At 46.8% G+C, this 19,227-nt stretch overlaps 5 protein-coding genes across 12 annotated transcripts in view; 1 reads left to right on the top strand and 4 right to left on the bottom strand.

Moving 5' to 3' along the window:
* vegfba (vascular endothelial growth factor Ba) overlaps positions 1 to 392 on the bottom strand; it is a 10,880-nt gene extending 10,488 nt beyond the window's left edge. The window contains exon 1 of the mRNA XM_056601136.1: positions 1 to 392. This exon is cut by the window's left edge and continues 1,127 nt beyond it. The gene's annotated coding sequence lies outside the window, so the exon portion shown is untranslated.
* A 174-nt stretch (positions 393 to 566) lies between these two features.
* On the bottom strand, positions 567 to 5,561 carry dnajc4 (DnaJ (Hsp40) homolog, subfamily C, member 4). Of its 2 annotated transcripts, none has more exons than XM_056600296.1 (8): positions 5,466 to 5,561; positions 4,975 to 5,085; positions 4,698 to 4,810; positions 4,510 to 4,600; positions 3,994 to 4,187; positions 3,657 to 3,824; positions 2,427 to 2,513; positions 567 to 2,173 (listed from the first exon to the last, which is right to left on the bottom strand). In XM_056600296.1, exons 3-8 carry the CDS (start codon positions 4,787 to 4,789, stop codon positions 2,071 to 2,073), a joined length of 735 nt encoding a protein of 244 aa, XP_056456271.1. In that variant the 5' UTR covers positions 4,790 to 4,810; positions 4,975 to 5,085; positions 5,466 to 5,561; the 3' UTR covers positions 567 to 2,070. The 2 variants fall into 2 exon arrangements, with proteins under 2 accessions (XP_056456271.1, XP_056456272.1); XM_056600297.1 differs by lacking the exon at positions 5,466 to 5,561 and adding an exon at positions 5,290 to 5,455.
* Positions 5,543 to 9,411, top strand: nudt22 (nudix (nucleoside diphosphate linked moiety X)-type motif 22). 7 transcript variants are annotated; one of them, XM_056600290.1, is made up of 7 exons: positions 5,543 to 5,658; positions 5,832 to 5,872; positions 6,065 to 6,152; positions 6,270 to 6,933; positions 7,624 to 7,749; positions 8,055 to 8,152; positions 8,537 to 9,411. In XM_056600290.1, the coding sequence occupies exons 1-7, from the start codon at positions 5,612 to 5,614 to the stop codon at positions 8,868 to 8,870; spliced, it is 1,398 nt and encodes a 465-aa protein (XP_056456265.1). In that variant the 5' UTR covers positions 5,543 to 5,611; the 3' UTR covers positions 8,871 to 9,411. The 7 variants fall into 7 exon arrangements, with proteins under 7 accessions (XP_056456265.1, XP_056456268.1, XP_056456269.1 ...); XM_056600293.1 differs by having other exon boundaries at positions 5,828 to 5,872; XM_056600294.1 differs by having other exon boundaries at positions 5,828 to 5,901.
* On the bottom strand, positions 7,762 to 14,521 carry si:ch211-107m4.1 (heterogeneous nuclear ribonucleoprotein U-like protein 2). Its single transcript, XM_056600287.1, has 11 exons — positions 13,554 to 14,521; positions 13,297 to 13,376; positions 12,807 to 13,073; positions 12,478 to 12,590; positions 11,987 to 12,253; positions 11,442 to 11,564; positions 11,143 to 11,244; positions 10,594 to 10,765; positions 9,904 to 10,125; positions 9,746 to 9,798; positions 7,762 to 9,411 (listed from the first exon to the last, which is right to left on the bottom strand). The coding sequence occupies exons 1-11, from the start codon at positions 14,249 to 14,251 to the stop codon at positions 9,334 to 9,336; spliced, it is 2,175 nt and encodes a 724-aa protein (XP_056456262.1). The 5' UTR covers positions 14,252 to 14,521; the 3' UTR covers positions 7,762 to 9,333.
* A 111-nt stretch (positions 14,522 to 14,632) lies between these two features.
* On the bottom strand, positions 14,633 to 18,140 carry zgc:153018 (Transmembrane protein 179-like). Its single transcript, XM_056600351.1, has 4 exons — positions 17,649 to 18,140; positions 17,187 to 17,324; positions 16,507 to 16,585; positions 14,633 to 16,093 (listed from the first exon to the last, which is right to left on the bottom strand). The coding sequence occupies exons 1-4, from the start codon at positions 17,969 to 17,971 to the stop codon at positions 15,905 to 15,907; spliced, it is 729 nt and encodes a 242-aa protein (XP_056456326.1). The 5' UTR covers positions 17,972 to 18,140; the 3' UTR covers positions 14,633 to 15,904.
* Between the last annotated feature and the right edge of the window lie 1,087 nt (positions 18,141 to 19,227).

Raw genomic sequence — 19,227 nt, 5'->3', positions numbered from 1 at the left:
AGGACCTCCTTTCAATCTGCCGATCAGCCGGTCAATTATTGACCGCGTCACTCCGTCTGTACACGCCGCTCTTTATTACCAGTAGCGGATAGGTAAAGATCAATGGAGCGTTCTTAACCACGGCAGCACTCGTGCGCTTTATCCAAGCCTAGATAGTAGGCTATTTTCGTATAGGCTATTCAATTTACTATTCGATTCATAACTCAATTATCTTACCAGAGTTTCAGGGGAGATCCATAATTAATCAGAATATTTGAAAATGCAAGCTCCTAGCCCCGAACATGTGAATGAACCCATCAAGACTAGTCTGTTGCTCTCTCTGTGTGTGTGTGTGTGTGTGTGTGTGTGTGTGTGTGTGTGTGTGTGTGTGTGTGTGTGTGTGTGTGTGTGTGTGTGTGTGTGTGTGTGTGTGTGTGTGTGTGTGTGTGTGTGTGCCTGCCGACTTGAGTGTCTTCTCATGATGTGTTTGGGTTATGAGAGGGCACTCACACGGCTCCTGAGGATGAGGGCTGTGTAGTTTATGCGGGGCCACGTTATCTCCTGTCGAGTAGTCAGCCAGGAGGCCCATAATGACAAAACTATAGGAATAAAGAGCAGGTAATGTTTGTGTAATTATTAACTCAATGCCAAATGGTATCAAACGATTGTGCCGTTCAAAAGTCTGTTGCCAGTCGATCCTCTCACAGTGCTCCAGCCTGGCTTGACTTTAGTCTCCATGGAGGATTCCCCAGAGGTTGTGAGGAACGTAGATCAGAGAAGCTGATTTATCATGTTTGCTTCAGGCAACATGTTTACCACATTACCCAATTTAAAAAGGCCCTGTTGCCTACTAGAATTTATTTTCCGCTGTCTTTATCAGCCTATTTCTCTTTACATCATTCAGTCGATTCTCTTTTTATCCATCCGTTTTATGTTTTAAATAATCGTTTGCCGCTGTTGATTTATGGCCCGGTACCAGATATGATGAAATTAATTGGACTAAAATGTTTATCAGAAGTTTTTAATTTTAGAAAGCATTTTAAAAATTAAAAACCACAACCACAACATTGTTGTAATAATGTGGAAACTGTTTGGGCAGTACCATAATATCCTTCCTCCAGTAATCTCAAACTCAATTACAGCATTTGTTTATTCTAAATGACTCGCATAAAAACACATAGATTCAAAACCTCTTAAAAATAGCTCAGTCACAGCTCTGGTTTCCATTATAGAGGACGTACGGCAGGACTGAACTGAAGGACGAAACAGAGCCCGTCACATAGAACAAGTGTGGGCAAAACCTGAACCGACTCAACTGAAATGTACATTTACACCTGAAAGGGTTGATGAGAAACAAATCCAGTGCATCTTCTGTCATCTTAACGGCAGCCGTCCAACACATCGCCCTCTGCGGGTCACACATAGGAACTACACTACTCCTTTACACGGAATGAGGCCTGGCAGTATTATTGCAATAACAATCATTTGACAGTTTAAGATACTTAATAACACTGAGTGTTTCTACCATTGTCTAGTAAGATCATGATGTACCTTAACCAGATGATGCAATCACTGAGAGATGAGGGTTGAAAACCCTCTCTTGCTAATAATAAAGTTATGGTTTGTGTTTTGTTGGGTTGTATGTCGGTCTTCAGATGTCTGCATGGAACACAACAGTTCTCTTCCAAACAAAGGGTGTGGTTGGCCACAGGTCTTTCAAATGACATGTGACTGCATCGTCCAATGTATATGCACTTACACAACTTATACAGTATGGGTATTTCTGTTTCCAACTGGTTTTTGTGGTGTGGTTGTGTGCTTTTGTGTGCGTGTGTATGTGTGTGTGTGTGTTTGCGTGTGTATGGGTATCGGGCATCTCTGCTTGTTCCTTTATTCCTTGTTTCGGTGTTACCTTGAATGTCTTCCCCATCAAACCCGGGAGCTCCTTTTAACGGCCGGCACATAGAACACACTCCTGCGTCACAGAGTTGAAGAACCGTCTCTTCACCATCTCTAAATCACCTGCTCCCTGTACGAACCTCTCTGCCTGCCCGTCCACAGAGGTCGCAGGTTCGAGTCCGTTCCCCAGGGCTACTTCTCCTCACCCCCGTCCACGTTGGGCAGATTGTATTTCTCCACAAACTCTGCGTGTTTCTGACGGAGAATCTCGGTCTGCTTCTTGAAGCCGTTGACCCTGAATGTGAACACACACATGAATACATCTGATTGAATATTTGTGGCTATACATATACACTTAATAGGTGTATAACCTCTGTATCCATGGTTTTACATTACTGTCAAGTAACACACATTTCCTTTTTGCATTCTATCACCACCAGATGAATACACTTAGTTTGTAATCCCCAAGTACCTTCAGAATCCTACCAGCATTCATTCATTCATTCATTCATCCATCCATCCATTCTCCACACTCTGGGTTTCTGTACCTCGCCCTCTCTTTGGACTGGTTGTAGATCTCTGTGATGTTGCGGTCCTTCTCGTCCATGAAATTGGAGTGCATCTCTTCCAGTTTCCTGAAAGGGGAAAGTAGAGAACCACTAGAATGAGTTACAATGTTGATCACTCTCGGTTCAGTATGCAGAGAGTGATGCTAGATGTTAACAATCATCCCGACGGCAAATATTCATCTCCAAAACATCTACTCACATCAAATCAAAAGTAAGACTAATGAGTGAAATGAGTTTGCTGAAAACATGGTTGACCGACATCCCCCACAGCTGGACGGGACATTCTCAACATAATTATCGAGTTCAAAAGGAAAATATTTTTTTCATAGACAAGGCATAAAAATGTGGAGCAACAAATAAGGATAAAAGTAGGAGTGTGTGTGTGTATTTAAATATAACTTCCCTTGTTCCAATAGTATACAACCCTGCTGTTTCCCCATAATGTCCATCACTCCAGGTTAACGGCGGTCTCGGTGACGTGCCTCTCAACAGCCTCTTGGCCAACACCGATATGCAAATGAAGTCACAAGCTTTCCCGCCAGGCCACAAGTGACCTGAGCTGATGAACTAATTAAGGGGCTTATGTGGGCTGTTGGCCTGGTTTGTGAGACGCCTCAGACGTGGTGTCCCTGGTGGCCTGTGATATGGAAACACATATATTCCAAAACAGCACGCTCCCTAGCACGCCGCACAAAGCCCATGTCTGCTGTTGTATGCATTAGACACTGGGTGTACACGGCTGATGTAAGACTGCCTAGTCGTGGATGCACTGGATGCTTTTCCTACTCCATCATAGTGAGGCAATACCTGGCAGATTGCACGTGCAGGGGCTTAGCGAACGTCACAGCCCGTTTCTAGAAACATTATTTATTGGTAAGGTCATCAATGATTTGGGGGATTATTTGTTTATCAACACGGCGGACACGCGCGCAGAATGATCGCAAAAAGAAAATTAGTTTGACCGGTTGACATGGTTATCTCTGTGTGGTTCATTTGCAGTTGCGGTGTTGATGTTGATGTTGGCTTACTGTTACATTAAACTGTAATCAGAAAACGCGGTTATATGCTATATACCCTAGAGTATCTTTGGTATAAAGGCTGGGACGAATTTCGAATTATAAATATGTACAATCCATGGCGTTTGCTCTCTGGCCCATTGCTCAGCGGACTAGAATACCTCCCACCATTTTTTAATACACAAGGCCCCACCTGAAGAAGAAGAAGTGGCTGCCCACGCTGAGCAGCATGGTGAGCAGGCAGTAGCCCACCAGACGGAAGTTCCTCCTCCTCTTGCGCTCCCACTCCTCTGGGGTGACTTCCTGGGCCTGGGACTGGGTGAACTGCTCCCAGTAGCGCGTGTTGTCATGGGACTCCTCACTACGGCAGACCCCGTCACAGAAGAAGCGTCATTAAGAAGATATTAGTAGCACATCGTCAATGATTTGTTCGAGTTACAGCGTGCGCTACGGTGCAATACAGTCACTCCAGTCAGTGTATTGTGTTGCAGTGTGTGCAGGTGCACACACACACACACACACACACACACCTGGCTCTGAAGCCGGTGGAGCCGGTGCGGATGTTGGCGCCCGGCCCCGGGACCCAGCCCCCTCGGTAGGGCGTCCGCAGCTTGAAGTCGTACTCCTTCCGGCTGCGCTCGCGGCCCAGCACGCGGTACGCCTCGCTCAGCTCCACGAACTGGCTGTGCAGCGCCGGGTTGGACGGGTCGCGGTCCGGGTGGACCTGCGCAGCAGAGGAGCGGAGGGGGGGGGGATGTATGCGTGAATGTTGGGCAGTATTGTAAAGCGCTTTGAGTGGCCACTGGTTAGAAAAGCGCTGTATAAATGCAGTCCAAGAACCTTGTTCATAAGGATACACAGTTGCAACCTTATGAACAACAATAACATGATATGGATGTAGCTCGTTAGCAGAATTGATTGAATTGTTTGTCAAAACAAAGCAGGAAATAGAAAATACATATTGTGTAAACTGAAATAATCTTAACAATTTTCAAAAAATGCCAATCCTATGCAACTGCATCCACTGCACTGACCAGAGCACATACCTCTTTGGATTTGGCAAAAAATGCATGCTTTATTTCCTCCAAGGTGGCAGTAGGTTTGACCCCCAGGAGTTCATAATAGCTCACGACCGCTCTGCAAAGAAAACCCAAAGAATACCAGAGTGTTGGGAATGGGATCAACTTTAAGAAAAGTAACTGACATATCGTCTGGTTTCGCTCGCACACAATACCTGTTGGCTGAGCTCAGGGACAGCATCCGCAGTCCACTCCTGTAGCTCCAGAGACACCTACGACAGAGACTCAGCTGAGCCTCAAACTGCATCGTGAGAAACAGCTACAGTACCTGTGACGAAAATATATCAAAATCATATATATATATATATATATATATATATATATATAACATTTTTGAAAAATTGGACTAAAACTGTAGCAAAGTAAAAGCATCGATCCAAAACAGAAGTCAAAATGAAGCTCAAAAGTAAATGACCCATTAAAGAGGCTCACCTGACTTGAGGTAGTTGTTACACCTCAGTGGGATTCCATTGGACGTAGATGAGTCAGTTCATAAAGGAAAGACTCACATTGTTTCTTCCAGAAGGGTCACGCGATGCCGCTCTGAAAGCAGAGGACTCTGTGAATGAAATTACCTGACCTGCAAGCTCAGCTGTTTGGCTGACCTTTGTCGCTCACCCATTGGTCAAATAATTCGATTTGATCACTTTCATACTATAACACTAACATATAAGATACACAACTTCAGGATAGCACTGCTGATGGTTATGCCTACGAAAGCTTTTTAGTTAAGTCGTTAAACTTAACTATTTGAAGAATAGTGCTGTAGGTTAACAGCGGTTCGCTTGTAAACCACAGATTGCAGGACGTTCACTCGAGATTATGACCCATTCATGCGTAACAGGCCTACAGACAAATATCTCATCCGGCAATATGTTAGAAAACGATACAATTTATATGAGAAGACGCCAAAGTAAACATACCACAAGCACCGCCTCACATGCAGCAGTTTCATAACACAGCTGTGCCGCCGGGTGCTGCTGAAATGGGTCCGGGTAGGAACCATTCGTCAATGAAACTTTGCATCACAAGCGGTCAATCCCCTGTGTAAATCCAACCTTTACGCAATATGTTGGATGAGCGTCGGCAAAGGTTGTTGAGTCATTTTAAAATACGGTAAAGAGTGTGTGTGTATAGATGTATAAATATGAACATATTCTTATAACGCCAAACAAGGTTTTAAGTTGTAAGATTTATTTTCCGGTGGGTGGCAGTACTGTTCAAGTTATTCTAGACACGTCAAAAAAGAAAGAGGAAGACTTTTCACGCACATTTGTCCAACCAGGTAGAGATCCTGTGTCCGCGTCATGCGCTCCAGTGCCTCTCCAAGGTAACGTGGAACAACCCGTCTGGGTGGAGGTCTGTTCCAACACAATGACCCTACTCTGTAACATAGTCTGACGAAGCTAACTGAGGAGGAGGAATGCTGTGTACTTCAGATGTTGATGTTTTTAGAAGATCGTAAAATAAGACGACTGTTGTAATTTAAACTTGTGCGTGTGCGTGTGCGTGCGTGCGTCAGAGATGGACCCTGACGTGTCCGTGCTGCTGGAGTGTGCGGTCTGGCGTGGACTTGCGGAGGCCGAGGTCCAAGTGGAGGTGTCGGAGAGGTTTGTTTGATAAATTGTCAAAATGGAAAAATTAACTAAAGTTCTTGATTATTCAAACATAATAATTTATAGTCAGCTAATTGTATAGGTAAATATAATTTGTTATCCCTTTCCCAGCTTCAACAGACAAACAGATGCTGCGCTAGAGAGCCACATAGAAGAGGTGTGGGCAAAACGTGTCACCAGGGAGCCCTGGCTTTTCAACGGTTCCAAGTTCAGACTGCACTCATTTACCTTCGACTCCTCCAAGTTTCCCCCCTCCCAAACCGGTTGTCAGTTTACCAAACATCTCCCATGCGTGCCTCCAAAGCAACGCCAACCAACGACCGATGGGTGTGACAGGGGTGAAGAAGAGCGCCGATGTCCCGAAGGGGAAGGTGCCTTTAATCCCACGCCTCAGTGTACTGACGGCCGTCGCTATCAACAAGGAAATGGAGACTGTGACCATCCAGCCTTCGGCTGTTTGGCCGGTGTAGACCCAGGCTGTGGCCCCGGGGTCCGGGGCTCTACACGAGCAGAGGCCGGTCCTCGCCTGACCCTGCGGCTGGGCCTGACGTCCTACAAGGACTTCCTGGGCACCAACTGGTCCGAGCGAGCCGGGGCTCTGCGGCAGCGAGGAGAGACGGAGCTGAATGATCCGTGCGGCCTGTTGGCCCAGCCCCTGGGGGTGGGCGGGGTCCTGTGCACCAGCGACGGGAAGGTGGTGCTGATCAGGAGGAGCCAGCGGGTCGCGGAGGCCGGGGGGCTGCTGGACATCCCAGGGGGGCACCCGGAGCCACAGGTGAGAAGCACCCGGAGCTACAGGTGAGAAGTACCGGGAGGCGGAGCCACAGGTGAGAAGTACCCGGAGGCGGAGCCACAGGTGAGAAGCACCCGGAGCCACAGGTGAGAAGTACCGGGAGGCGGAGCCACAGGTGAGAAGTACCCGGAGGCGGAGCCACAGGTGAGAAGCACCCGGAGCCACAGGTGAGAAGTACCTGGAGGCGGAGCCACAGGTGAGAAGCACCCAGAGCCACAGGTGAGAAGCACCTGGGTGCCTAGACCAGAGATCACACACAGTTGGAGGCTGGAAGGACATGTGGAAGGTACTGATTGGACCTCAACACTGGTTGGTCAAACGTGACACATAATGACCTGTGTCGTTAAACAAGTTGTAGCAAAAACCCAGAAGAAGCAATGTGCTAGTAACCACTGTCCCACAATCCACACTGGTCAATAAGGGATTTTAATGGTCGAATAAATACCTTCTATTATTTGAATGGCTTCCATTTGGATCAATCATTTCTATATTCAGAATGGCGAAATTGACTGGCTATAACTCTCCCAAAAGTGCGAATGCAACATTCTGAACTTAACATCCCCTGCTCATAATGTGACCTCTCTCTCTCTCCCTCACCTTGTCTCGGTCATCGCTTACTCTTGCCTCTCTCTGCCTCCCTCCCTCCCTCCCTCCCTCCCTCCCTCCCTCCAGGCAGTGTGCCCCTGTGTGAGCGATGGTGTGAGTCAGGATCCAATCAGCATTGCCGTGGTGCAGCGGAGCCCCAAGGCGGTCGTCTCCGAGATCTTCAGCTCCGTTTGTGCCGAGATCAGAGACGAGGTGACCTTTAGTTCAGAACACTGAGTAGGCCTCTACTCAACCAATGAAAAGGAAGGGCGACCGCAGGAATAAACCAAGGGAAACCTCCCAAACACCAGGGATTCTGTTTTTGTTTCCGATTTGTGGTAATTGGTCAGTGTTGTCAAATCATAACCCTCCCATTAATACGGTTAATGGGAGCTACTACGGTTTCACCAGAAGTGTTGCTGTTCCTTTAGTTGGACTTCAGTGTTTGGTGGCTCTTTACACGGTGGTCTTGTTGGGGCAGGAACCAACGGCAGTGTTTCCTGTTCTCCTGTGGGCAGGTCAACGTGCCGCTGGGTTCCCTGGGAGGGCCCGTGTTGATGGGCGTAGCGCTGAACCACACCAGCGCAGGCAGACCCAGCGCAGAGTTCTACGTCAGGTTGGGACTCGGACTGTATTAGCACCACCCATACCATCCATCTCCAACGCTTTGCATTAAAAGTCACACGTTACTCCTGTTTGGAAAGTAAATAGTACTAATCTATCGATCAAGGTGAATTAAAAATGAGCAAATCAGACATTCACTCTTGGATTTTCTTTTACTTTTGTTCAGGTTATTTTAATGCATAGTTTTGTAAAACACTGCACACATATTTAAACAACCCATGTAGTGGTATGTAACAAATACAAATAAGTGTCTTATGATGAATAAGACTTATGGGCAACTTATCAGATGGTATAATCAAGTGACCTTTTGAGTGACTATAAATTGAGGTGTGGAGTCTTTATTGAATCAGGCCTTTCATAATGTTTTTATCTGCAGCTGTTCCTTGACCTCAGAGGAAGTGAGGGAGTTGTATTGGAGAGGTGGAGCGGAGGCCAATGAGTCCACAGACATCGTGTTCCTCAGCACAAAGGTAAGGGATCGTATTCATCACTCACAGATCATAGTAACGTGCCAACCATTTGTACAGACAGAAAATGGCCCATTGCAGAATCCCTCCGTATGCTTTTATAAAATGTGCTCCTTCTTCATTGTATTATCCTTGTGTAACAATGCAGGAGCTGTTGCAGTTGGACAGCTCCAGGCCCCTGTGGTCAGAGCTTTGTCCTTCGGCCAAGGGAGCTGTCCTGCTCTATCAACTCGTCAGGCCTGACGCATCTATCGGGCCGGAGCAGACGAGCTCAGACCAACAAAAGCACGACGAAAAAGAATGATGTTCATCTGCCAAATGTTATGGTTTTAATACTTTTTGGGCTTTTCTCTTTTTACATACAAAGATCTGTACAATTTCTTACTAATGAAATACATTTTAAAAATTGCACTGTTTTAAAGAATAAAAATCTACTAATTGATTTGTTTTTAGAATAGCTATACAGAAAACCTTCACATGACTTTATGCAAATCAAGCTAGAAATAAAAAAAGTCAGAGCAGGTAGTGTGCACAGGCAATCTCTTAAAGACATTGGATCAATACTATTAAAATCTTAAAAATATTAAAGTACGCACTGTAGATTTAAAACCCCGAAAAACTCAGTCAGCCTCAACCAGCTACCATCTGCTTGCAACATCCCTGCCGTGAATCCAGTGGACTTAGTGTGTTTGGGGGGGGGGGGGGGTTACCAGTGACCCTGGTAACCGCTGTAGCCAACAGCTGTGTTGTAGTAAGATCCATGGCCTGGATGGCTGGAGTTCCACTGCAAGAAGAAGCACAATTGAATCCAAAGATGAGCATTTAAGCTCCATGTGTCTTTATATGCAAACCCTACCGTGCCATAAGCTGATAGTATATAGTCAGTAAGCTAACAGTCTACTCTACAGCTTTTAAACTCCAGGAAGAGGTTTCTCCTAGTGCGTGGTCATGTTGTTCAAGCAAGGTGAGAGAAACGTGGTTGGTGGGTGTGGCAGATAGGAATTTTCTTTCAGATTTTCTAATGAGATGAGCTTGTGCCTCAGCCACACCTACACACCCCAGCTCTACTTGTGTTCAGTTTAAAATGTCGAGCACTGCAATGATAATACTGGTCTTACAAATATGGGCTGTGGTCCCCAGGCTTGCCGGTGGAACACGTTTTCACTTCCCGCTAGAAAACAAACATTGACATTACTTTGTTTGCATTACAACACAAATAGCATCACTCAGCACTCAACGCTCACCTGAGAAGGAGTTCCCATGCTCTGTCACTCACCGTATCTCCTCTTCCATTGGTGGCCGTGAGAAGGGGGCGGGCCGAAGCCTCTGTTCTTCCGGAGGCGGGCTTTCTTCTGTGGTGGAGGGACGGGGGGCAGCAGGCGCTGCGCCTCCTCTCTGTAGGTGTGGAGGAGTGCCCGCGCCTCCTCTTGGGGCAGCTCCACAAAGAGCAGCTCCTGGAGGACCCCCTCCCCCTGGGGCTCGGGCAGGCTGTAGCTCACTGAGGGGGGAGAGAGGGGATACACATCTCATTAGGAGCCTAACTCTCTGACACCCTTGTTGAGCGTTCTTTTTTTTTGTTGTTGTTAGTGGCACAGTCAGTGTCTATGGTTGAAATGACTAATTAAAAAGAACCTGCTTTTGTTGAGGGGTTATTATCATTACTTCTGTTTAGGCCAGGTGTGGAAAATTGTAATCCTTGTAATCATTGTTTGTGAAGTCTCCTATCCTCATCAGATTTCCTAGGCGATCTCAATATTTATTTTCACAGTTTAATATAGATCAGGCCGGCACGGTCTTTGCAAAGAACCAAAAGGGCGTTTGCTAAAGATTAGGTCAATAAACCTGGCTATAAGCCAGTTATAAGTGCAGTTGTTGATGTGAAGTAGTACACTGCACCAGACAACCAGAGAAGGAACCTGAAGAACAACAACTTGGCCCAATTTTATAAAAAAAACGCGGTTTGAACCTTTGAGTTTGAGGAGGGCCGTGTCGGGGATCCGCTCGCCGTCCTGGGCCTGGCGCAGGGCCAGCCGTCTCCTCCACTCCTCTGTGGGCGGGACGACCACCGCCACCAACGCCCGCTGGAAGCCCGCGAACAGCTGGAGCTTGTGGCGCCGCGCCGAGACGAAGACGTTGAGCTGAGAATGAGGAGTGGAGCGGAGGAGAGGAGACCGGAGGAGGTCAACACTCTGCTGCCTGACCTCAAACACTGGGCTGGCTCAACTCAAACACTGGGTCCAGGGCACGGCCCGTATAAATATATGTTATTAGTTATTACTCGCTTCATGTTACAAAGTCATTCAGAATTCAGTACTTTGTATTCAGTATTTTGCTAACTTTTGTTGATGATTCTAGCCATTTTTCTTTGGGTTGCTTGCCAGTAGACAGAGGGAAGGCAACAAGGGAATGAACCAAGCAACTATCGGCTAGATAAGTGCTGAATTCGATCTAATAACGCTAGTGGATCTTTACAAATCGGTGGACAACTGATGCAGTTTTAATCTTGGAGGTTCACCTGGTCCAGGATGTAGTTTCCTGGTTTGCGAGCAGCCATCTTGATCAGCTCGGTCAAACACTGAGAGGCCTGCTGCAACTGCCTCTCCCTCTGACCCTCACCCTACAAACACACACACACACACACACACACACACACACACACACACACACACACACACACACACACACACACACACACACACACACACACACACACACACACACACACACACACACTTGGATAAGTACACTGCAGAAAATATTGATTTCATAATGTCTTAGATGGGGGGGGGGGGTGTCGAGTCAGGATGAACTGACGATCATGCTGGCTGTGAGCGTCTCTGTGCCCAGCAGCTGGTAGCGTTTCTCCGGGTGCTGGTCCATGAGGACCCTGGCCCAGTGGCTCTTCCCAGAACCAGGCAGACCCACCATCATGATCACCTGGCAGATGGGGGAGGAACAAACAGAAAGGCAGGGGGAAACATTTAATTGCATGTTTCTAAGCTCAATAATGTTGACAATAGAATTAAAGCCCTTCTTTAGATGTTACAGCTTTTCTATTATTTACAGTCCTTGTATGGATGTGTATGAAAGGGTTACAACACAGCCGTCATTTCTTCCAGTCACATTAGTGTCTTCGGTGTATGAAATCACCATGTGGATGGATTTAATCATGACCGTGTTGCACAGAACTGCTCAACAGTGCAACAGATGATAGATGAGTGGGACGGTAGAGGGTTCAGAGAGGATCTCCCCCCACTCCGCTATGAACGCCTCACCTCAACAGTGCAACAGATGATAGATGAGTGGGACGGTAGAGGGTTCAGAGAGGATCTCCCCCCACTCCGCTATGAACGCCTCACCTCACAGTCTGCTCTGGAGCGAGGGCATGGAGGGGCCCGCACCCTGTCGGCCGCCGGCAGAGCCACCAGGGGGGTGTCCCCGGGGGGACCAGGGTACCAGGGGCCCCCAGAGGGGTCCAGCCGGAACCTGACAGAGCAGCCCCGGCAGAGGACATGGGGGAACAGTGTTTTGCCCCCCAGCACCGAGGGGCCCAGACAAAAGGCCACGCCCATCGGACGCCCGTTTCTATGGAAGGACATCTCTGCCACGCCGTCTGCGGAAAACAGCTACGTTCGTACACACAAACACACACACACACACACACACACACACACACACACACACACACACACACACACACACACACACACACACACACACACACACACACACACACACACACACACAAATGTGGTGTCAGAAGAATTAAGAATGGTTTAAAATAACTAGCAAATGTATAGGAGGAGTTGTTGCGTTGGAAAGCATCATACAGCAGACAGGTGTCACTCACTAGGTAACAGCCAATGATATCGCCGTCTGAGAGTGGTTCGCCAAACGCCTCCTCCCTACCCCCGGTAACCTTTCTGCCCCGCCCATCGTAGGCATAAGACAGCTCAGCCTCACCTGGTGAAGAGCGAGAGAGGAGAATGGAGACAGTTAGTAAAAATATAGAAACAAAACAATTTTTTTAATCTGTTAGCATTTCTGAAGGCAATTACTTATGAAACCAATAACTACACTTTCAATCGTGGAAAGTACAATTTTGACCTTTCTCCGACACATCTTTTATAAAGGCCTATTACACATGAACCATCTGTTTGGCAGGGTTCCGCTCCATACCCAGCGGTAAGGCCTTGGTGTCCGGGGCCCAGCCCACCCTCAGGCGAAGTGCGTCCGGCCGTGGCTCCGCTGCGGCCTGCCCGCCGGGGAGGGCAGCGGCCGGGGCGTGGGCCTCCCCCTCCAGCCTCACCTCGAAGCTGGCCCTGGTGCCCCCCCGCAGGCCGTGGGTCAGCCTGCAGCCCGACCACAGTAGGGGGAACCGCTCCGGGAACAGAGGGCGGCCGCTGCTGCCGTCGGGGTCAGTCTCAAAGTGCAGGTCGCTGGCCGCTGTGGGGTCGGTAAAGAGAGACATGCCATGAGAATAACACTTTGGTTTTAAATGTATGTGACCATGGCGCCGTCACACCTTCACCTCAATCAAGAGAACACCCTTACATTCTGATTGGAGTCCATTATGTCCTATGACCAGCTGTATACCCCATAATGCAGAAATGGTAACATGAAACTAAATAGAAGACGGGATGATACTTTTTCAGTTCAAAATACTTACACGTATCTATTCGGACACTTTCGTTCTCCTCTTCCACAACTTCTCGTTCTGTCTGATAGGTAGGCGGTGTGAATTTGGCTCTTAAAGTGGGAAGATAGGACAATTAGTATCACTCGTCGGTGCTCAGACTCTCAAGCAGAATCAATAATAGATCAATAGTGATGATGACGTCATGCAACGATGACCTTCTGTTGGTCTGCACTTAAACACCTCACAGATATAAACACACAACATCGTCCAGGGCGATATGTCGTCACCTTTTGTAGCGGATCTCCTCTTTGAATTCGTAGAAAGCCCTTCCCATCTCTCCCCACCGGGTCGAGTCTCTGGCAATCCCGGTGCGTCCCTCCTCTCCATGCCAGCTCTGGGACTCTTCCTCCTCCTCCGCGTCTCGAGAAACAGGCACCTGGCTCGAATCTGCTAATCTGAATTCACTGTCATGGACATGTAGTGATGTCTGACCCTGCGCCGGGTCTTCTTCGAGCAGGGGGGTTGGTCGCTCCGCTGAAAGCCCACCCTCCCCGACCATGGCGTGGTGGTCCACCGGCCGTGTTGACATGGAACTACAGTCTATTGTCTGATGGGCAGTGTCTGTCTGAGGGGCAGTGTCTGTCTGCGTGGCGGTGTCTGCGTACTCTCTGATAGAGCATGAGATGTAAGAGGACGTCATGGTGGAGACGGGGGCTGAGGTCGACGTGACATCAATGTCGTGAGTATCCGTTTCCAAAGGCGATGGTGGGATGTCATTGTGTGGGCCGACCTCCACCTTGCAGGCATTAGTTCTGCTGTCTCGGTCGCTCTCGATCGATGGGAGACTGATCTGAAGTCCTGCCTCCAGCGCGGACCATAACCGCCCGATAAGTTCAGCCCTCAGCCCCTTTGGGTCCAGTCCGAGTTCCTTGAGTTTGGATCGTAGTTCCGGCACTTTGCACTTTTTTATATCCGAGAGTTTCATTTTCGATTGAGTTATTCCTTCGGTCCTTATTTCGACATGTGTGTGCGATTCTTTTTTTTTGTAGAAAAACGAAAACTGTACGAAACCAGGACCAAAACAACACGGGTACACGTTCAATATGGGACATGAGGATCTGATTGGTTGAGCTGTTCTTCGTTGTAATATTTCTAGTTCTTTATTTATTGTAAGGGTGTTACACTGCCCCCTGTTGGTCTATTGTGCTTCTCCGCTCCCCAACGCTTTCACATTACAAAGGGATATTAATCATATACCGAACGTCACCCTCTCAACTATCATATATAAAATTATAATAATAATAATTATATATCATTTGATCATCTGATTCTTGTAAGCAAACCATTTAACACAGAACAAGGGATTATGAATTCATAACAATCAAGTATTTATTGGATAAATAGAAAAAAAAAGTATCGAAATACAGAAATGGTATTATGTATTTTTACCCAAAATACATAAATTCAGTCTCATCCATCTTTCCTTCAGACTTTCTGTTTTCCACCGTCGACATGTCATTACAGCTGCTGGGGTTCTAAAACTACATGTGAGGGTTAGAAACCACCACTCACATGGTCTACACCCCTTTGGGCTCCACACAAATCTCTCTCCGCCATTCAAACTGTACCTGGTCACTCATAGCTCTGTCGCTAAATGCAACCGAGCTCTGACCAGAACGAAGTCTCGGCCAATTTCAACGGAGGTAGAGATAAACGCTTCACGTTACGCCCCATGAGAAGCTGCCTCCACGTAGACGGCATCATACACAGAGTCTTCACAAGTAGAGCGAGAGAGAGAACAAGAGGAATAACGACACAATAATGCACATCACACAATGGGCAACGTTCAAGTCAGCATGTTCACGCAGTATTGTGGCTCGCTCACGCCAATCCTACCACATGTTTCACTCTTAAAGAGCTTCAGTGCAACACCAGAATATAACCTCCAGGATTAAAAGTGTATTCTCCCAAATGACACACGCTCAGGGAGTGCCGGAATGCAATACTTTGCAAAACACATAAATATCCTATCAGAATAATGTAAGCCATGCAGGTTGGCAGACTGAAAGCGAACCAAACCGAATCTTTGGACTTGAGACGAGCCCAGGGTCACAGGTAGTATTTAGTGCGGGATATGTGAACGTAACTCAAATAAATAAAAAATAAAAAGTACAATTATGATCGCATGGCAAGCTGTAGCTCCTGGAAAACACTGTGTGATCATTAGCTCAAGGAATACAACCTTTCTCTCTTTCCCGATTCTAATCCCTTCATGCCAGATCTTCTCATGGTAGCTGTGTTCTGCGTTTGTGATTGTTTGTTTCTAATGGTTATGAAAAATGTCCTCCATAAAGAAAATAGACATATCTTTTCTACTTAAGTACTCATGCAGTAATACATATTCCTAGTACACAAACACATTCTTTATAACCAATGCAATGCCACTCATTGTAATGGTTATGATTGTTTGCTGTCAGCAAATTCATCTTTGGCAACACGATTTCAGCACTGGGACAATGATTTAAGCTGAAGGAAAATTGAGATGAAACTAACTCATAGAAAAAAAAGCGCTGACCGTAAATTTGTAGTAATTCCTCAAAACATTTCTAGGGCGGTAAACGTATAATTTTGGTTGCGGTCAGACAAAGATGGTGGAGGACAGGTGTGGAGGCGTGGGGCAGCCCTCCGAGGGGGAGCGGGCCAGCAGCAGCTCCTTCTCGCGGGGCAGACAGGGCCCGCTGATGTGCTGGCTGTGGGAGTGGTAGAGCCGCAGGAAGGACAGGACGGACTGGGCCAGCCACAGGGCCGTCACAAACCATAGGGAGGCCTGGGGACAGGGGTCAGACACGGGTCAGACAGCGTCAGACAGGGGGGGCTGTGAGGGAGGGACTAGTATCTCGATGCAATACACTCCCATGGAATAGGGGAGAATGCGTTGCTACGGTGATTGTAGTTTTGAAGTTTTATTTTAAATTTAATTATTTTTTTACAATGTAAGGTTTACTGTTAGGAATAAATAAATACATTTCTGATTGGTTTACTTCAACTTTTTAAGATCAAAATCTGTGTTTTGGTTTCAAGATCTGTGTTTTGGTTTGTATGTGCGTGTGCATATGCTCATGCTTGTGTGTCCGTGCTTGTGTGCACGTGTGAGGTTACGTGTGTGTGCGTGCTTATGTATGCATGGTTGGGTGCCTGTGTGAGTAGACTCGCGCGTGTGCCTTGAGATGCGTGCCCTACCTGCGCCAGCGTGAGGTCTGTGTAGAAGGAGGAGGTGTCCACATCCAGGTAGAGGGGGATGGACTGGGACTGGGCACAGCTGAGTGAAGGCAACAAAGAAACACACACACACATTAACCAAACTTAATGTCAGCACGTCAACACAAACCACAACGTAACGGCAGGAACTTCCACTGTTGTGTGTAACAGAATGAAATCCTGTGTGTGCGTCATGTGTGCTGGTGTTCTGACTAGACTGCCAGGAACAATCGTGGCAGTCTAGTGTGGTCAGTTAGGCAGGGCCTTGCATCATTTAATCAACTATAATGTTTATTTTGTTTTCTCTTTTCCTTCCCCTGGAGGACTGGAAAACAGGCTCTCACATGATGTGTTTACTTCTACAAAGCAGGCCCGGTTATGTAATCCCGAGCGCGATAGGTCAATTTATCCACACACGTCCAACTGCTGTGGTTCATGGCCCCAGAACATGTGTGTATGAAATATACCTTGGTTCATTCACATTAGTCCCAAAACGATTAACAATAACTTGGATAGGAAGGAACTATCCATATTCAATATCTAAGATGAATAAAGTTCATTCTTAACCTTTATGCGTCGTTAACACTGTCTAACTATCGACATTAACTCATAAAAAACAAAAGCTGAAGTCCAGCCAAGTGGAGTCACACCAGCCGACCCACCTGAATGGCCGCGCGTTGCCGTCCGTGACCGTGTCGCACCAGGAGGCCAGCCCCAGAGACAGCGTGAAGCTGGCCCCCCCGGAGAGGAACAGAACACACAGGCTGAGCAGCACGGTCAGGAATGAGGACATCAGCGTGCTGAGAGACGAGATCAGATACCCACGTAGTAAGTACAAGTGTATATCACAAGCATATAGGATACCATTATATAATATCACCTTAGCTAACCTGCAGACACTGGATCTATTATTTTGATTCGTATTATTTACTTACATTTTAACTTTATATAGGAAGCCCGGCTTCCTATATAAAGTTAAAATGTAAGTAAATAACGCTTCCGAAGCCGTGCACAAACGTATATTCAAAATAATGGTCATAATAAAGGCGGGGCCATGAAAGTAGCCTAGGAAAGTGTAAATCTTCAATGCAGGACGTTGTTTGTGTACAAACACAGTCACTCACTCGTCATGCCGTCCATGGAGATAGAAGAGGCACCTCCAGCCCTGCGCGGCGCCGTACAACACCGTGAAGATCCCCACAAACGTAGCGAACTGGCAGGCGGCCGGCGGGCCCCACTGCTGCACCACCAGATGAGAAACGTCCCCAGACTGTCCCGTCAGCTCACTGCGGTTCTCAGTCATCCAGTATCCCGTAGAGAAAAGAGCACAACGCCCTTTAAACGCAGAGCCGTTGAGAGCCAGGGGGACGACCACCAGGAGCCCCGCCACCACCAACAGGGTGTGGGCTGTGCAGTGAGCCAACAAGAGCCGCCGATCCAGCTCCATGTTCTGAGGCAAATACTAGTGAAGCTCTTAAAAAAACGAATGTTTTTTAAATCCCCCCTCGGTCTATTTTTAAAGCATGCAGTAGTTTAGGCCAACGAGTGGGCATACAACTAGCGTCCGATCTGTTATGATCCAACGGCCCGTTACTATAACTGGAGGGCACGGAGACGCCCTGCTGTGACGCAGGTCTGGGAGTGTTGCCAGATTGGGCCAGATTTCCTCTTCCACTGGCTTCAGCCAGGTTGGGCGGGAAATCTGGTTCAATCTGGCAACACTGATGTCTGGTTGGCCCGTTCGGACCAACTGGCCTGTTTTCCATGATAAATGTAGCCTTATGAATTTGCATCGTAGAGCCGATGGTGATGGTTTTATGGCATTCATTTCGATATAATTTATAATGGCTAGGCCAGCGTTTTTTAAATAAATGTTTTCAATTAGAGTCAATATTTTCGTTATTATTATTTTGTATTACAGTTGAATAGGACTACTTGGACCTATATCGGTTAGATGGCAACATTGTATGCAAAACAAGCTTTATAAGTCATGATTAAATAAGCAATTGCTTTCGATAGCCTCACTATTTTCCAAAGGAATGCTGTGCATTTCACGCATGGGGGTCGATCCACATTCTTTGTGGTATGGTGGCCACTCACACACATCCTGCAGCGTGGGTCGTTGGCGGAACAAAAGGCCGGTGAATACGTCCAATTAAATGCGAGTCTGTACCAAGAATATCTTATTGCGCCGATTCAATCATGGATGGGACCTTTTTTTAAGAATAGAAGTCGTTTACAATTAATATAACTTATTAATGCCAAATTCATTGCATTTCAATCAGCCTATTGATTGACGTCATCATTCTAGGCCTATATATGATATTACATAGTGCACTGTATAAAATAATACACTGGTTAAACTTAAACAAATGAAATGAAATCTTCTAAAACTCTGAAATCTTTGAGTAAATCCAAGTTTATTTTAATCAGACTAATCCAATTACTTTGGTACATTCAACATGATTGGTTTTACCTCTTGAATTAATGCTTAATTAAGTTGCAACAACTTAATATTAATTGATGTTTTGGTGATATTAAGTGGTCAAGTAACTTTTATTTAAGCTGTTTCAACTTCTTATTTGACTTCCATTCTACTCGTCCTGCTAAATAGTAAACATATTTTCTTTGTTAAAGTAACTTGCACTACGAGGTCCAGTGCGGAAGATCTAGCGGCAGAAAAGGTTTATAATATTTGTAAGT

The sequence above is a fragment of the Gadus chalcogrammus genome, chromosome 10 (genome assembly GCF_026213295.1).
Source record: "Gadus chalcogrammus isolate NIFS_2021 chromosome 10, NIFS_Gcha_1.0, whole genome shotgun sequence".
In the NCBI taxonomy this organism is placed as follows: Eukaryota; Metazoa; Chordata; class Actinopteri; order Gadiformes; family Gadidae; genus Gadus; species Gadus chalcogrammus.
The sequence above is the reverse complement of the archived record's forward strand: the minus strand, read 5'-3'. Positions and strand labels throughout refer to the sequence as shown.

Excerpts from the sequence above, each read along its gene's own strand:
- zgc:153018 (XM_056600351.1), bottom strand. The coding sequence starts at position 17,971 with ATGGAGCTGGATCGGCGGCTCTTGTTGGCTCACTGCACAGCCCACACC. Across the intron at positions 16,586-17,186 it reads GGCAACGCGCGGCCATTCAG|CTGTGCCCAGTCCCAGTCCA; the intron begins GTGGGTCGGCTG and ends GCCTTCACTCAG. Across the intron at positions 16,094-16,506 it reads CAGACCTCACGCTGGCGCAG|GCCTCCCTATGGTTTGTGAC; the intron begins GTAGGGCACGCA and ends CCCTGTCCCCAG.
- dnajc4 (XM_056600296.1), bottom strand. The coding sequence starts at position 4,789 with ATGCAGTTTGAGGCTCAGCTGAGTCTCTGTCGTAGGTGTCTCTGGAGC. Across the intron at positions 4,188-4,509 it reads TTTTTGCCAAATCCAAAGAG|GTCCACCCGGACCGCGACCC; the intron begins GTATGTGCTCTG and ends TCTGCTGCGCAG. Across the intron at positions 2,514-3,656 it reads AGCCACTTCTTCTTCTTCAG|GAAACTGGAAGAGATGCACT; the intron begins GTGGGGCCTTGT and ends TTCCCCTTTCAG.
- nudt22 (XM_056600288.1), top strand. The coding sequence starts at position 5,680 with ATGTATAAATATGAACATATTCTTATAACGCCAAACAAGGTTTTAAGT. Across the intron at positions 5,873-6,064 it reads CGCTCCAGTGCCTCTCCAAG|AGATGGACCCTGACGTGTCC; the intron begins GTAACGTGGAAC and ends TGCGTGCGTCAG. Across the intron at positions 7,750-8,054 it reads GTGCCGAGATCAGAGACGAG|GTCAACGTGCCGCTGGGTTC; the intron begins GTGACCTTTAGT and ends TCCTGTGGGCAG.
- si:ch211-107m4.1 (XM_056600287.1), bottom strand. The coding sequence starts at position 14,251 with ATGAAACTCTCGGATATAAAAAAGTGCAAAGTGCCGGAACTACGATCC. Across the intron at positions 13,377-13,553 it reads GAGGAGATCCGCTACAAAAG|AGCCAAATTCACACCGCCTA; the intron begins GTGACGACATAT and ends TCCCACTTTAAG. Across the intron at positions 10,766-11,142 it reads GAAACTACATCCTGGACCAG|CTCAACGTCTTCGTCTCGGC; the intron begins GTGAACCTCCAA and ends CCTCATTCTCAG.